The 17,791-nt window shown below is 42.9% G+C and overlaps 1 protein-coding gene across 20 annotated transcripts in view; it reads left to right on the forward strand.

Annotated features, from left to right (window-relative positions):
• The window catches only part of ARHGEF11 (Rho guanine nucleotide exchange factor 11), a 112,075-nt gene that overhangs the window by 67,914 nt on the left and 26,370 nt on the right, over window positions 1-17,791 (forward strand). For 16 of the 20 annotated variants that reach the window (XM_016929637.4, XM_063796612.1, XM_016929602.4 and 13 more), the window contains 9 exons: window positions 670-848; window positions 1,979-2,050; window positions 7,211-7,330; window positions 8,984-9,029; window positions 9,669-9,745; window positions 10,903-11,040; window positions 15,464-15,538; window positions 15,754-15,855; window positions 17,267-17,365. In XM_016929637.4, the coding sequence (XP_016785126.1) occupies window positions 670-848; window positions 1,979-2,050; window positions 7,211-7,330; window positions 8,984-9,029; window positions 9,669-9,745; window positions 10,903-11,040; window positions 15,464-15,538; window positions 15,754-15,855; window positions 17,267-17,365 (908 nt within the window). The remainder of the gene's footprint in view (window positions 1-669; window positions 849-1,978; window positions 2,051-7,210; window positions 7,331-8,983; window positions 9,030-9,668; window positions 9,746-10,902; window positions 11,041-15,463; window positions 15,539-15,753; window positions 15,856-17,266; window positions 17,366-17,791) is intronic. The other 4 variants (XM_001167782.7, XM_054687062.2, XM_009434770.5 and 1 more) reach the window with 1 other exon arrangement.

Genomic DNA, 17,791 nt, shown 5'->3' on the forward strand with positions numbered 1-17,791 from the left:
CCTGTTACTTCAAGTGGAGACAGTACTAGGCTCTCATGAGACATCTTCATTTTTACCCACACTCATCTTTGCCACACCTATTTAGACCATATCCTACTGAGACCAGGTCTCCCTCAAATACCTTTCAATTCCCTCTGCCATTCATGGACATTCTTCCTCATTTGTTTTCTGTTTGGCAGGGAAAAGCAACAATAATCTGTTTATAGCCAGGAAGGCCCAACAATTGAGTCTGCACAAATATTCAAATAGAAACAACAAATGTTGAAGAAAGAATTGAAGAATGTGGGAAGTTTGGGGAGAGCAGAGGGCTAGAATCTGAGTGCCTGGTCTGTGCCATGTGGGCAGTATGCTCGGAGTGTGACACTGGCTACTTACTTTAGTGAGATAAAGGGGGAAACAAGAGGCTGCTGAGGCAGCCTGCGGGGCGTGTTCCCAGATATTTATGAGTGGAATTCTAGTTGAGGTCTCTGCATGAAGGAAGGGCAGGAAGTAGTACTTGGGCATGAAGGCAGGGATTAGAGAATGGGTGGGGCTTAAAAGTGAGGAGAACTTAATCTACAGAATAATGAGTTTAATGACAGGACAAGGGAGAACAGCCCCCTCCTGTATAGCTGGACTCTCTCTCCAGAACAGCACTCCTGGAGCAAGTCTCTCTCTGTTTCCCTCTAGCTGGCGCCTATGTTGCACTCACCCTCCTGGGCTCTTCACCTTCATCCATGGGCATCTCTGGGCTCCAGCAGGACCCATCCCCAGCAGGAGCTCCCCGAATCACGTCAGTGATCCCCTCACCACCACCTCCTCCACCTCTACCACCTCCACAACGCATCACAGGACCCAAACCTCTGCAGGTAATAATCCTTCTGGCTTTCTTTCCTCACCCTAATGTCCTGTTGAAAAGCTCCGCATTGGGGAGGAAAGCAAGTTAAATCCAGTGGGGCTGTGGTAAACAGAGACAAGCCAAAAGACATATGAAAGACCATTGAAAGAGTTGAACAAAAATGAAGGCTGCACAATAACAGTTGTTCCATGCCTTAGTGTCCTCCTTCCATGCAAATGCATATGAGGTTTTATCACACAGCAACATTGTGTGTTTCCTAAATGGGTAGAAGACTCTAAGGATGTTGTCTAAAAGTGCTCCTCATCAGAGAGAGAGTGTACACTTCAGGCAGGGACAGAATGCATCTGTTCAAGACCATTGCCAGTCAGTGTTAACCAGGGTTTGGAATAAAGTCAAGGAGTGGGGGAAAGGCTTCCTAGAGAAAAAAGCCTGCTTTGAGGTGCAAAATATAGAGCCCACTCAGTAGAGGGAGGGACCAGAAAAGGACAAAAACAAGTAGAGGCTAGGCGCAGTGGCTCACGCCTGTAATTCCAACACTTTGTGGGGCTAAGGTGGGAGGATCACTTGAGCTCAGGAGTTCGAGACCAGCCTGGGCAACATGGCAAAACCCTGTCTCTACCAAAAATACAAAAAATTAGCCAGACATGGTGGCATGCACCGGAGGCTGAGGCAGGAGGGTTGTTTGAGCCCAGGAGGCAGAGGTTGCAGTGAGCCATGATCGTGCCAATGCACTCCAGCCTGGGTGACAGAGTGAGACCCCATCTCAAAGAAAAAACAAAACAAAAAAACAAGTAGAAAGAGAACTCTAGAAGCAAGAAACACCTATGTGAAGAGTTAAAAGAGGACAAGATGCAGACAAGTATAGGGAACAGGACTTTTCAGTTGGAATGAAGACTGAGCCCACAAGTCCTGGGAGACTTTAGAGAGCAACTTGATACCAAAGGTGATTACAGCCAAATTGAGGCATAAACTCAAAATAAGATTTTGTTTTACTGCATTCCGGCAAGGTACTGAATAAAACATACTTATGATCCAGGCTCTACTCTCATAGCTGTCCTTGCCCAGGAACCAGCAGATAGAAGAGAGCTAAGCTGTTGAGTTAGTCCCTAACTCTTATATTGCCATATTTTCCATGTCTAGGATCCCGAAGTTCAAAAACATGCCACCCAGATCCTCAGGAATATGCTGAGGCAGGAAGAAAAAGAATTACAGGTAAGGTCACTGCCAAGGGTAGACTGGCCATTGCCTGAGTGAAATAATACTTTATCAGAGCAGCCTGCCAATGTACACAACTTAATTTACAGGCAATATCCTATCACAGTAAAACCTCAAAAAATAAAACTTCCGGACCACTAAAGAATTGTCATTGGCCAGTAGAATTTGTTAAAGCAGAATTTCACCAATAAAGTGAATAGGATTCTCCATGTGTAATAGATTAGGATAGTGAATATGTACACAAAAAAAAGTCAACAGAGTTTATCTGGGACATTTCCAAGGAAGGGAAGGAAAAGAGGGAAGAAAGGGATGGGTAGGTGAGTGCTGGGCCAGACTGAAAGAGGTGGGGAGCACTTGGGTGAAGGATGAAGAGAGTTTACAGGCCTAGGAAGTGATGTGCACAGAGAACAGTAAGAAGATTAATTTACTGGAGTGGAATAACCAGATTCCTATTATAGCCATCCATGTAAGTGCCACCATATATAAAACACTGTTTTAGTTTCTAGGCTATATAGAAATAAAAAAGATTAGATGGTTCCTCCCCTCAACATGTTTAAAATCTAACGGAGGAAATTCAAATTACAGTAGGAGGGAGAGTGGGAGGAACAAAGAGCTTACAATAAGAGAACAAAGAAGAGAAAAATTAATTAATAATGGGAAATATGGGGAAGCGCTTCACAGAGAGGATAGTATTTCAGCTGGGCCTTGAAGAGTGGTACTTTAGTAGGCAAAAGAGATGAGGGAGGGAATGCCAGTGAAAAGACAGCATAGGTCAAAGGCACAGAGATATGAAAATACAAGTATTTATTTCACAAGCACTGAGTCCTTGCTATATGCTAGATACCGTGTGTGTGTGTTGGAGCAGTAGATGGGGGTAATGTTAGGGGTGGGTGTTGGAATGGTTACAAAGATAAACCTCTCCTTTAATGAGTTAGTGATTCCATAGGATATGGATGAATGAATGAAGATATACTATATTATGATAAGTGCTAACATTTATATATTGGCAAATGTCAGAGTAATCAAGACAGTATAATACTGGTTCAAGGATAGACCTGTAGATCAATGGAATAGAATTCACATGCCAGAAATTAACCCATACATCTATGGTCAATTGATTTTCAACAAAGGTACCAAGACAATTCAATGGAGAAAGAATAGTATTTTCAACAAATGGTGCTAGGACAACTGGATATCTACATACAGATACTTAATTTGGACCCTTACCTCATACAGTAAACAAAATTTAACTCAAAGTGGACAAAGACTTAAATGTAAGAGCCAAAACTATTTTTAAAAACTGTAAAACTCCTAGAAAAAATTTTAGGTGGGAGTAAATCTTCATGACCTTGGATTGGGCAGTGGTTTCTTAGATATGACACCAAAAGCATAACCTCCCCCCAAAAAAATAGTTGGATTTCATCAAAATTTAAAGCTTGTATATGTCAAAGGATTCTATCAAGAAAGTAAAGACAATCCATAGAAGAAATGGGGAAAAATATTTACAATTCAAGTATCTGATAAGGATCTAATACCAGAATATATAAAGGACTCTTAAAAGCTCAGCAATAAAAAGACAACCCAATTTAAAAACTTGCAAAGGATTTGAATAGACAGTCTCTAAAGAAGACAGACATACAAATGGCCAATAAGCATGGGAAGATGCCCAGCATTGTTATTCACAGGAAGATGCTAATCAAAATGACAATGACCTACCACTTCTCACCTATTAGGATGGCTATAACCAAAATAATGGAAAATAACAAGCGTTGTGAGATGTGGAGAAATCTAAACAATACTTATTTATGTTTTGTCTGCATATTCACTGTGCTAATCTATTCCGCCATTGATGGTGGGAGTGTAAAATAGTGCAAGCACTCTGGAAAACAGTTTGACAGTACTTCAGAACATGAAACACAGCAATACTATATGACCCAGCAGTTCCACTCCCAGGTATATATCCAAGAGAATTGAGAACATAGGTTCACACAAAAACTTGTACATGAACATTCATACCAGCATTATTAATAATAGCCAGAAAGTAGAAACAACCCAAATGTTCGTCCGCTGATGAATAGATAAGCAAAATATAGTCTGTTCATACAATGGGATTTTACTCAGCCATAAAAAAGAAAGAAGTACTAATAAATGCTACAACATGGAAGAACCCTGAAAACACTATGCCAGGTGAGAGAAGCCAGACACAAAAATCTACAGGTCGTATTATTCCACTTACATGGAGTGTCCGAAATATGCAGATTCATGAACAGAAAGTAGATCAGTGGTTGCCAGAGGGTGAAGGAAGGGGAAATTGGGAGTGACTGCTTACAGGTACCAGCTTTCTTTTTGGAGTTACGGAAATGTTCTGGAATTAGGTAGTAGGGGTGGCTGCACAACTCCGTGAATATACTAGAGACCACTTAGTTGTACACTTTAAAATGGTGACGTTTATGTCATATGAATTACAGCTCTATAGCAATTTAAAAAAATTTTAATGCTCTTAAAGTCCAAAACAAAGCATAATTATTTATGCAATAATCAGAAGGCTTCGTGAGGTGATGCTTGAGTTGGGTTCAGTCTGCTGTTAATAGAACGTTGAAAATGTCAGTGGGACCAGGAGTGGTAGCTCATGCCTGTAATCCCAGCACTTTGGGAAGCCAAAGTGGGAAGATTACTTGAGCCTACGAGTTCAACACCAGCCTGGGCAGCATAGTGAGACCATGTCTCTAAAAAAATTTTAAAAATTAGCCAGGCATAATGGTGCATGCCTGCAGTCCTAGCTACTTAGGAGGCTGAGGTAGGAGGACCGCTTAAGCCCAGGGGTTTGAGGCTGCAAAGCTATAATCGCACCACTGCACTCCAGCCTGAGTGACAGAGCAAGACCCTGTCTCAAAAAAAAAAAGAAAAAGAAAAAATGCAGTGAGTCTTGTGACTGGAAGGTGTTATTGGCCATGAATACCATGAGGAGCTTGGAATTTGTTTTGAAGTCTGTGGGAATTGATCAAAGAACTTTGAGTGGGGGACTGATGACATTTTCAAACCAGTGTTCTTTGGAGAAGTTTGTTAAATGTAAGGAAACCATTAAGGAGGCTATTGCAGTAGATAAGCAATAATGACAGATTTAACAAGAACAGCAGGAGTAAGAGCAAAAAGGAGAGGATAGCAATGGGAGACTTGTCAGAGGGCCAATCAGTAGAACTTATCCATTGGTGAAGGAGAAGAAAGAATAAAAGATGGCTCCAAGTTTGTGTGTCTGGGTAGATCAGGTGATACCAGTGACAGAGTGAGATAGAGGAGAGGAGCAGAGCTTAGGGGAAGGAAATGAAGGTCAGCTTTGGGTATACTAGTGTAAGGTGCCCATGAGACATTCAGATAAAAACCAGCCACCAGGCATATGGAGATAACAGGGCTGAACTTAGGAGAAAAGCCTGGGTTGAAACAGAGATTCGGATATCCTCAGTATGAAGGCGATAGTTGAAACTGGGGACTGGATGACTGAAAGAGATCACCCAGAATGCCAGTACAGAGAGGAGAGAGCTGAGGATGGAATTTTGGGACATAGGTGCTTCTACAGCACATGGCACCAACCTCTAATAATCACACCACTTGCTATTACATTTGATTTTTGAAAGAGTAGCCTGTGCAGTAATGGGAGGAAACTAGATTGTATATGTTGATGAGCAACTAGAAGCAAAGAAGTGCAGGGCCCTAGTTGTAGACTAATGTTTTGAAACATTTGGCTGTGTGCTGGGCATGGTGGCTCATGCCTATAATCCCAGCACTTGGGGAGGCCAAAGTAGAGGATCACTTGAGGCCAAGAGTTCAAGACCCCTGGGCAACATAGCAAGCCCCTGTGTCTATTTAAATAAATAAATAAAATAAAATCAGAAAACCACAGGCTCATATCCCTTTACAAAAAAAGAAAAAAAAGTGGCTGTGAAAAGAAGGGGAAACAAATGGGGCAGTGGCTTGAAGAATCATCAGAAATGATTGAAAGACTTTTGTTGGGGTGGTTTGTTTTTGTTTTAAATCAGGAAACTCGAACATTTTGTAGGATGGAGAGAAGGAGCCATTGGAAAAAGGAGACTTTGAAGATATGTGAACAGTGCCCAAGAAGAGCCCAAAGCAGTCAGAGGGGTTAACTTTTTGAAAGATTTAGACATAGTTTTTCTTCTGAGCCAGGAGAAAAAGATGACTGAAGATGTTTTGAAATGGAGTACAGTTGGGAAGGTTTTTACCAGATGGTATTATCTGCCAAGGCTAGAGAAGGGTTGGGGTTAGAAGGGCATGGAGAAGATGAAATATTAAGTATGGGGAATTTGTAAAATGGTTGTCATGTAGTAGTGAAGCCCCAGATGAGCCTAGATAATATGTGAACCCAATGTCTTTATTTACCAACAAGCTTTATGGAGCATCTCCTTTTGTAATGAAATGTTAATAGCTGCCATGTATTCAGGTATCTGACTTTGCGCTAGACATTCTGCTAAGCACTTCATATACATAATCTCACTCCACTATTACACCCGTCCCATGAGGCGGGTATTGTCATCTCCATTTTATCAATGAGGATGTATTCAAGCTTGCCCAAGTCTATACAGCTAGTAAGTGGAGGTGCCAGAAGTCAAAGCCAGGTGTCCCTAACTGTGAAGCCCTGAGGAGTGCTAGATAAGTGGCTAGGATGGTACCTGCTCTCCAGGAGCTTCCTGAGGATGGGACTGGCACAGGCATTGGCTGTTGTAGTCGACACTGCTTCCTCTCATTTCTTGTGGTTCCATTGTGTGTAGGTTCCCTCTTAAGCACTTTTTTATGTTCTGGTCTGGACAATCAAATATTTCATACTTGAGTGGTAGCTGAAGAAGGCCTCATTTGGGATGTGGGACTTAAGGCAGACCTTGAAGAATGGCTCAGATTAGGACAGGCCTTTGTGTTTGTCTTCTTTCTGTGGTTGTCTCCTGTGTTCTTTTTCTCATCACTTACATCTTTTTCTGATCCTGAATGATGTTGAAATACCGTGCATCTACTTGGAGGCAGAGACCTCTTCTCTCTCCTCTTTGTTTTGGGATAACTGCCTATTCTCCCCACTGGTGAGTCATCCATTCTCTACTAACCACCCCTCTGCCTTTTCCCCTCCCCCTTCTCCTCCTCACCCATCCCTAGCGTATCTGTGAGGTCTATAGCCGGAACCCCGCCAACCTACTGGAAGAGCAGATCGAAGGTGCCCGGCGGCGAGTCACTCAGTTACAGCTGAAGATCCAGCAGGAGACTGGTGGCTCAGTGGTGAGTGATGTAGGCACAGCTCTAGTAAGGGCACATGCAGTAGAACTGGGGGTAGAGTGAGGGAAAAAGCAAGGACAGAAGGCTTCTTGGGTTATGCCAGGACCTCAAGGCTGAACTAGTAAGTGTTTAGTATTTTACAAAGAAACCAAGGTCAGCACCAAAGAGGCTGAGCATTGTAGTGACACTTGGGATACCATAAAAAGAAAAAGCCTATTTCTTGCCCTCCAACAACATAGGCAATGGAAAGAAAGAAATATGAAATAAACAGATTGTCAGTGTTAGTCTCTGAATTATCCTTCCCTTCTGGGTAGTTCTTCATAGTGGATGTATGTACATTTCTATACTGGTTTTACCCAGTATTTCATCTGGTACCCTTTCCCACCACCTATACTCAAGTAATGAGTCTTCTCAAAGAAATACAAGTACTTTTTAAAGTCAGACTACATAAAAGACCCCCAGTCTGTTGAGATGGATCTGTATCAGCAGATAACCACACTTTATGGAAAACTCCAGAGAGTAGATGATTCTTTATCTATTCTCTTCAGGGACTTTGCTATTAGTGTCTTACTGCTCTCCATCAGGCCTTAATTCTTGGGGTAAATAAGAAGTAACTCTCCAGAAACTTTAAGGTCTCCAAGAATAACATTTGACAAAGCCAATAGGAATTATTTAAAGATGATCTACTTTTGCTTTTAGGATATCCAGATCAAAAAAGTTTGGGAAACATAGGCAAATACATTTAAACTGCTTCATTTTCTGAAGGACTTCTCATATTACATGGCTGATAGGTAGGAGCTCAGGTTGTGGACTTAGACCATCTGGATTCAAATCCAGCATCACTTCTCATCAGCTTAAAGACTCTTGGGCAAGTTAATTAATCCATAGGAGCCTTAGCTTCCTCATTTATAAAATGGAGATCACAGTGTTTTCAGAGTTAAAGCATGCCTTTGACAGAGGGGCTGTACCTGTTTGCTGCTGCCACTGCACTGTTGATTGTGCTATGAGGTGATGAGTCTGAGAAACTAAGCTTGGAATCTGAAGGTCTGAGCGCCAACCCTGGCCTTAGGGTTGACCTGCTGTGTATCTTGGGCAAGTTACTTAAGATCTCTGAGCTTCTGTTTCCTCATTGATAACATGAGAGTAACATGCCTAAGCCAGAGCCATTGAAAGATTAAATGTGACATAGAAAAGTGCTTTGTAAACAGCAAAGCACTATCAACATCGCTTCCTTCACATCCCACTAGCTCAGTCAGTCTCAGGCCAATGCCTGTCCATCCTCCTCAAAGATCTCCAAAGGTAAACCTTTTATATCTTCCCTCGGTCACCTGCTTGAGTCTTTTTTTATACTTCTTGATGGTTAAGAAGTTCTTTCTTGTATCCAAATAAGGCAATAGATGCTTTGAGGTCCAGGGTGATTGGATAAAGCTAGCTTTTAGAATTTCAGTAATGGTAAAGCTCCCTTTCCACCATTAGGGGTCATTGTCATCCTCAAACTGTACAAATGAAGCAATATCTCTTCTAGCTGGGCATTTTTGAGGCAATGAAGCGGAAGAGGCCACTAATTGTAAGCAAATAAGGCACTGATTGGTGGAAGAAAACCATAGGGGGAGAGGCTCACAGAATTTGCCCACCCTGTGGGCCTTTCTGTTTCAGGACATACTTCCACTATATGGTGACACCAGCCAGAGACCATCAGAAGGTAAGTCCCCCATCACCCCTTTTTTCTCTGGCATATCTCTAGTCCAGGTTTCTTATCTGTTTACCCTCCCCATGGGGCAGATTCCAGGAAAGAAAATATATAGTGCCTGCCCTCTGAGAAATGAAATAATGGGAGAAAGCAGTACAAATACACAGGGAAGCTGGATACAACTTAGGCAGTAGAATAGAGTGTATAGCCAATAGCTGGGATAGATAAGGGCTAGTAAGATACCAGAATGAGTATGGTCCAGACAGCAGCTTGCCTGACAGCTCCTGGCACTAAGGAATTCAGCAAATATTTGTTGTAAGAAGAAATGGGTGGTGACCAGAAGAGGGTTGGGAAGGAGTTGAGGAGCAAAACTAGTTGTGAGAGAGAGTTATGGAGTCTTATTTCAGGAGGTGACATGGCCTGTGCCCAGGTGCATAGACAGGTGAAAGCTAGATGTGATGAGAGCAGAGGGGAGGTGTGCCGGGAAGTGTCCGAGTCTAGGGGTCATGGGATGAGAGAGCTGAAGGGAAACTGGTGAAAGAAAAGGTGGCAGCTCCCTCTTCCTGCCCTGCACACAGATGCCCAGAATAAAGGCTCTCTTTCCCCTAGGCCACAGCTCCTTCTGTATTATAGAAACTATTTTTTTCTCAGGCCGGCTCTCTCTGGATTCCCAGGAGGGGGACAGTGGCTTGGACTCTGGGACAGAACGCTTTCCTTCCCTCAGTGAGGTGAGTCCCAGCAGGGCAAGGCCCATTCAGAACGTGCATTCGGGGTCCCTTCCCTTGACCCAAGTTCTGCTGCCCACCAGCTGCACTGAGGCCTCTGTGTGCCTCTTCCATCGTTCTAGTTCCAAGGATATAATCACTGTGCTCTGGGTTCCAAAGCAGAAATTTCAGATGCATCCAACATGCAAGATTATCAAATCTGGCATTCATTTTATGATTGTCAACTCTGTTATATAAAGAGTAGGGTGGAGAGGGCGGCCATGGCATTAACTGTGGCAAGCCTTTGAGAGTGAGGGAGCAGAGACGAAATAATCTAAAACAGTGACTTGACCAAAAACATATTTCCACCTGTCCAGGAATAACATCATCTTAGATTAATACAGTGAACCCAACCTATTCAGAAGTGGTAGTCTTTTTTTGCTGTGGATCTTTTTCTTCCCAAATAGCTTGTCTTTTCTGGAATGACTAAAAGAATTTCAGGTTTTGACCTCAAAGGTTATCTCTTCCAGGTGTTCTCAGTTTGCACATGTAAACTATGAACTGCAATACAAAAGTAAGAATGAGTGGAAGAAGTAGTAATGAAGTTAGCAAAATATTTGCTTAGCCAGAGTAATTAAATATGTGAATATATGGTTGAAAAGATGTTAAAAACCTAATTTTAGATCACAATTGGAATTTTATTTTCTTACTGCCCTGTCCATGGGAAAATGGTGAAATATATGTGAAAGGATCGGTATGTGGGAAAGTCACCAAGAAAGTGGAGTGGGACAGGGATCCTAAAGAATCTACAGTTGACATTATCTGGAAGGCCACAGAGTTGGTGATGAAGAGTGTGTGCTGTGAGTTGAGGCTGCCTGGGTTAAGTCCAGGATACACCTCATGACTAGCTCTCTGACTTAGCAAGTCTCATAACCTCTTGGAGTCTCAGTTTCTTTGTGTGAAAATGGGACGAATAATAGTATCTACCTCAAAGGGCTACTGTGTGAATCGAATGAGATAATGTGTAATGAAGGGCTTAGTATAATACCAGGCACAGAGCAAGTACTGCGCTTCTCTTGGCTGATGTTATAAGTATGGTTATCACCACCAACACCAAATGAGCTGAGCCTTGAGGGTCTTCCGGACAAGGTTCCTTCTCACAGAATTCTTTGTTTCTCTAGTCATTGATGAATCGGAACTCGGTACTGTCAGACCCTGGGCTAGACAGTCCTCGAACCTCCCCTGTGATCATGGCCAGGGTGGCCCAGCACCACAGGCGGCAGGGCTCGGATGCAGCAGTCCCCTCAACCGGTGACCAGGTGAGTGATCTGGAGCCACCCTGCAGTTTTCCTTTTCTCAGAAGTGAGATTTGGAGGCATGGGTGTTACCAATACATCGTCTTGGATCATCAGACTAAACCCCTGCTTCAGCAACCCAAACTTTGAGACAGTCACTTACATAGAGAGCAAATAGTAAAGAAAGAGAACATGGCATAAATAGAGATATGAAAGTAAGGCTGGCTCCATTTCTATGTGGAGAGTGGGTGAATGCATCTGTAGGGAGTAACAGCTAAGGAGCGGATAGCTGGTCTTTCTGTCTATACAGAATAGGAAATAGGTTTAGGCAGTGTTTCTCCAGGATACTAATTTTCAGTTTCCCCGTTCCTTAGCAAAATCCTTTTCTCAAACAAAATCTTATTACTTGGAACCCTAACATAGAAAAGAAAAAAAAAAAACTCAGCTCCCCTAGGACCTTTACTGATCAACCTCCCCCTGCCCTCAAGGGCACTTCCATGGAGCCCTAAGGTTCTGCAAAACCTGATTTGAAAGGCCCTGCTCTCAAGGGTGGAGCTAGATCCAGGAGAGACTTCAGGAAGATGGGTTTTGACTTAATGCAAACAGCTTGCAAAGAAGCTGGGCTGTCTGGCAGTGGAATGGACTTGAGAGCCAGAGAATTGCCTGTTGTTTTTCAGACACCGTTAACCGTGTCTAACAATGTTCAGACGTTGTTAGACATCTAAATATTCAACGTTCTACCTGTATAATGTTACTTAATATTTTTCTTTAAGCCAAGTTTAAGTTCTTTAAACTTAAATTCATCTTAAGGAAATCTGTCATTACCTTAAATTAAAACCAGCATCACGATACACTGTAAATGTAGAGTAAATGTAACACTAAATATAAGTTTAGAACCAAGTTTGTTAAATTCTACCTAGAAAGATATAAGACAGTGTAGAAGAAAGCTGCCATTTATATTAAAAAGAGGAAAAGGAGCCTCTTTCTTAAGACATCTCTGGATGAATGTTTAAGAAACTGATGGTTATTGCCTCTGATGAGGGGAATTAGTTGGCTTGAGGACGAAGTGGATGGAAGACTTTTTATTATCTTTACCCCTTTGTGTCCTTTTAATTTTAAACTACCTGATGTAACTTGCTCAAAAAGTAGAGATAAAATTTGAAACAACCCGAAAAATAAACTCTAGATCAATTCTATTGCTTGTCAAAGGCTTTAATTAAGCTTGAGGCCAATTCTGCCTTGGTTAAAGGTATTAAAGCTATGCAGGCACCAGGCTGAAATTTTTCCTGGGTTAATCAAAAGGATGGAATGAGAACTGAAAAGAAACTAACTTTCTTACAATATGAGTCAGTATTATTTAATGCCATGTCCAGATAGCACCTAAAATCATTTTGAACCTCAACAAAAATCATCTCACTTAAAATCCTTATGAGTTCCACTTCCCATGCTGGAAAACACTGGTGTCAGGAGTTAAACAGGTGGTATTTTCAAACTGTGGGTTGTCATCTTTTGGTGAGTCATGGTTTCAGTATTGAAGGTCATGAGCAGCATCTGTTTTAATGAAGTAGAATCTAATAGCATGGAAAAGAAAATACCAGAATTCATCACATGTAATAAAAGTATTTTGTGAAACTTCTGTTTTAATTACATATGTGTGTGCTGAGTTGCAGTGAAAACATATTTATTAGAAGTCATGGTCAACAGAAAGTTTGAAAGCTACTTTCTGGAGTTCTTTTGACTCTGGGAGCCTGTTAATCACTGAGTCCAGGAGGAGGTCTTCAGAAGATGGGGTCTCTAAAGTAATTTGGATAATGAGGGAGAAATGGTACAAGGAAGAAAACAGAGCAAACGATAATCCTACTCACTGAGCTCTCTTTGGTGGTGTTGTGATTTTAGTAAACCTGTCCTCTCACCTTGGAGTTCAGGGTTCCAAGCAGCATCTTTTTTCTCTTAGAGCATTTATCCCTCTGCTGTTACTTCCCTATGTGGCTTATCTCAACTTTATATGCTTTATCTCTGTAGGCACCTGGCACATAGTAGCCACCTTCATAATGTGTAGTGAATGAATGACTGAATGGGAGTAATCAAAATTGTCTTCTGAGTGGCATCTTAGGGGAGGACTTATCCAGGACACAGAGCTCTTAAGTTTCTTGAAGCTGAAGTTTCACAGTGTGATCTGTAGAAGAGAGGATCGTGGCCTAAGTGAACATACTTTTTTATAAATCTAGAGTTATGCAGGCATCAAAAGAAAATTCTAATCAAGAGCTACTGTGCAAAAGAAGAATACATGTGACCAAGCCTCTCTGAACCTATTCTGGTTGGGCTGCCAAATTCACAAAAAATAGAATTTAAAAAAGATGACAACATATGATACTCTAGTGTTACCCATTGTATAAAGTTTGGTTATTCTTACAATGTGGAGGGGAAAGGTGGGGAAAAGGATCTGACAGGTATTAAAATGCCTAGTGTACCAGCTGCTGTGCCAGATCTTTACCAAAAAATCTCAAGTAATTCTCACAATCAGGAAAAAAGTTGGCCATTAGAATCTTCGTGTGGTCTAAGGGAATGTTCAAGGGCTAGCCTTGTTACTGGCAGGGTGAGAACTAGAATTTAGTTCTCCTGGTCCCCAACACAGAGCTCTTTCCTATCCTAGCCGCTCTTTCATTGCCCTCTCTATACCCCTGTCTTTGTAGAACTAAAGGACCAAGTTCAGTTTGCTAAGGGGTTCAGGCGTCTATCCTGTTCTAGGAAAGGCTTTCCTTCAGGTGGCTCATAGAAGCAGGTGTGGGGTCAATAGTGTTGGAGCCCTTGTTTTCCTTCTGAAATTTTTTCATCTTCTGAAAACTAAGTTGGTATTTTCAAGTGTTAAGAGCAAATAGAGTATAATTTCCAGTTTCTTAGTAGTAATAGAGTATAATTTCCAGTTTCTTAGTAGTAATAAATGTTAATAACAGCATAGGAAGAAAACCTATACTTTCCATAAAACTGTCAGCAGCAGGGAAATGGATGCATAAGGAACTCTCACTTTCTGTTATGTCATTCTATAACGTTTGATCTTTTTAATAATAAGCATATTCTACTTTTGTAATCAGAAAGAATATGTATTTCTAAAGACTTTTAAAAAAATCCTCCCCATAAACAAGCAAAAGCTTAGTGCTTTTCAGGTTTCACCAGAGAGCTCAGTAGAGCCAGAAGTGCTCACCCACCACCTCCTGGGGCTCTCAGACCCCAAGAGGGTCAGAGAGTAGGGTGTTTCGGAGAGGAGGATACTCAGGATGTGTCTGGGAAATACAAATACAGCACATCAGGCCTGATTCTGCAGCTTTGAGCACACCAGTCAGTCTGTCTGGGCCTCACTTTTTTCAATTATAAATGAGTGTTAGACTCTAGTGTCTGAGATACCTTCTGGGCCGCTCATGTTCTGTGACTCAGTCATTCTGGGCATAGAGACCATAAATATCCAGGAAAACAAAAAAGGGGTGAGGAGCATCACAGAGGAACTGTCAGGAAAAGCCCCTTAAGAAAGTGAGTTAGGAGGGTATCATAGGTCTGGGTTAAAATAGGCACATGTAAGCTAAGTGGGTTCCAGAAGCAGAGACCTTGTTGGGGAATCACTGGAAATGAAAAAATCAAATTGAGTGAGAAATAGAGTTAGTAGAAAAGCTTTGAAAGCTCAAGGAACCTTTAGGAGAAAAATTTGTTCAGTGAAGCATCTGAGAAGTTTATGCAATATGAAGTCTCATCATACCTAATCCATGGCATGTCCATTAAGATTAGGTTTTTATTTAAATTAGCATAAGGGGGAAAGAAAGGAAAGCCAGACTAAGAAATTTGGATTTTAGACAGGTAATGGGGATCTAACACAGATTCTTGAGCGGGCAAACGAAATAATGCAAATGGTGTTAGAGAAAGATCAGCCGCATCTCCATTTGTTCAGAGAGGCAGAGATCTACTAGTAGGCTCTCCAATCATTATTTAGCCACCAGTACTTACTAGGCACAGAATAACTGTTCAGTAGCACTGTGGTAGACACTAGGTTTGGAGGATGTGTGTTTGGGGTAGGGGTGGCTGTTTACTCTGTTAAGTAAAACAGCCCCCAACCCAGCAGTCCAGCAGGAGCTGTAGGCTCTTATTTTGTTGACTGACAGTCCCACCCCAGATCTTTTGCAAACAGGAAGAGAGCATTTTCTCCTACTTCCCATCTTCATATGTCATGTGACCAGGCTGCTCTGAATCTGCCCTGCCCCACCCAGAAGCAGTTGACTTCCTGCAAGTGGAAATCATTTCATCTGTGCTCTGATTTTGGGGGCGGGAGTGAGATGCCAACGTTCACCAGACCCGGGTGGCTTTGTGAGTGCTGTGCTGCAACTAAACAAACTTCACTGAGGTGGTTGAATCCTCTGTCCTCTATAACCTCTCATCTCTGCAATTTGACTCTCTCCCCCAGGGTGTAGATCAAAGCCCAAAGCCTTTAATTATTGGCCCAGAGGAAGACTATGACCCGGGTTATTTCAACAACGAGGTAACGGTTTCCTAGTTTTCTCCTTTCATCATTTTTTTTTGTCATACAAGCTGCTCTTGACTAGAAGCAGTTTGACTAGCATCAGCTGTGAAGGGAACTTGAGGCGGGGAGCCTCCTGTTATGAACCCAGGACGGGGAATCACATGAGAGCTAAGCTGGAACCCGCTGTGCTGCTGTGCCCGGCTTCCCACCATGCTCATCCTTCTGCCTTCCAGAGCGACATCATATTCCAGGATCTGGAGAAACTGAAGTCTCGGCCAGCTCACCTGGGGGTTTTTCTACGTTACATCTTCTCTCAGGCAGACCCCAGTCCACTGGTAAGTCAGAATCATCTGTCTTGATTGAGTGCCTGCTGGTACTGGGCAGAGAGGACCTCTAGCCTCTGTTTCTGCTCCCTGGCTGTTACAAGTCAGATCCATGGGCACAGTCAGGCACTTCAAGGACAGACAAAATAGCCAAGAAGATGAAACCTATGGAGAGGGGATTTTTCACTGTATGGCACAGCTAACTAACTACATCAGCTGCCTAGGGAGGAGCAAGAGAGCAAGGCCAGGAAAACTCATTCTTGATCAGTTCAGGAAGTCGTCTTGGAGAAGTTGCTCTTCCTAGAGTTGTTTTTTTTTTTGAGACGGAGTCTCGCACTGTCGCCGAGGCTGGAGTGCAGTGGCGCGATCTCAGCTCACTGCAAGCTCCGCCTCCCAGGTTCACGCTGTTCTCCTGCCTCAGCTCCCCGAGTAGCTGGGACTACAGGCGCCCGTCACCATGCCCGGCTAATTTTTTTGTATTTTTAGTAGAGACGGGGTTTCACTGTATTAGCCAGGATGGTCTCGATCTCCTGACCTCATGATCCACCCGCCTCGGCCTCCCAAAGTGCTGGGATTACAGGCATGAGCCACCACGCCCGGCCTCTTCCTTCGTTTTTTAAACGAAGGTAGATACAGACCGACTAGGGAGTTGAGAGAGTGGCCCTGCGAGAAAACTTGCAGATGGCAAGGCTTAAAGGGTCTTCCGTGTGAAGGTGATGACAAGAAGGAATGTGAAGGGATGGAGACCAAAGTGCCGGGGAAAGTGCTCAGAGCCAGCAACCTTCCCAGTTTCCTTATTCTGCTCAGCTGCTTAGAACGGGAGGGCAGATGGAGGAGAGGAGTTGCGGTTATATTCTTCAGAATAAACTTCTCACCTGGGGCATGGGCTGCTGTTTTGTCTTTCTGGGGATACCATCAGAAGCCAGAATGAACAGCCATCCACAGGTATTCATTGAACACCTGTGTGCATGTCCAAGTGCCAGAAGCATTCCTGAATAAAGACAGGGCACACCACAAAGAGAAATAAAACATGAACCCTTAGGAAACAAGACGTAAACCAGCACAAGACACAAGTGAAATAGCACGTGTGGAGAGGATACAGAGTTGAGGAGTGATCAGTGTTGAAGATGTGCCCGTGGGAAAGGGGGTGGGGATTATTTTACCACAGGTTTCTGAAATACTCTGACCCCAGCTTTCTCAACTGTTCTGAACTGGAGAATTCTTTGTTGTGGTAGACTGTTCTGTGCCTTTGGGGAAATATGGCTGCATCACTGGGCTGTACCCACTAGATGCCAGTAGCACCGCACTTGCCCAGTAGTTGTGACAACTAAAAATGTCTCCAGACATGGCCAAATGTCCCCTAGGGGGCAAAATCACTGCTGGGGGAGAACCACTACTCTAACCCAGTTCTCTCTCCTCCTAGCTTTTTTACCTGTGTGCAGAAGTTTATCAGCAGACAAGCCCCAAGGATTCCCGAAGCTTGGGGAAAGACATCTGGAATATTTTCCTGGAGAAAAATGCGGTAAGGCAGTCATAGATTGGATTATAATTTTATCATATTCTTTGAACTACTCAGAGGCAGGGAAAATTAAGCAAAACATCCAGGCCAAACGGAGACAGGTTCTTAAAGAGAAATCTAGGCTGAGAGATTAATATTCCTGGATTCTGTTCCTAGCGCCACTCTCAAAAAATCTCACAGTACCTCTGTTGTTCCACATATAGAATACACATTGCCTGTCTCTGGAATGTTTGGAGGAAGAGATTGTACCAAATTCTCCCTATTCTCCCCTGATTCAGTGCCCTGGTTCCCCCCAACCCTCCCTGCCTTGCCCATCCCTAGGCCGAAGAAACAGGTCTAGAGACATCAGATGACCTAGATCCGTGAGGCAAGAGGAGAACCCAGGTTTCTGAAGCTCAGTCTGAGTTGCTATTACTGCCCAAAGGCAGG

This window comes from Pan troglodytes, chromosome 1, assembly GCF_028858775.2.
Source record: "Pan troglodytes isolate AG18354 chromosome 1, NHGRI_mPanTro3-v2.0_pri, whole genome shotgun sequence".
Taxonomy (NCBI): Eukaryota; Metazoa; Chordata; class Mammalia; order Primates; family Hominidae; genus Pan; species Pan troglodytes.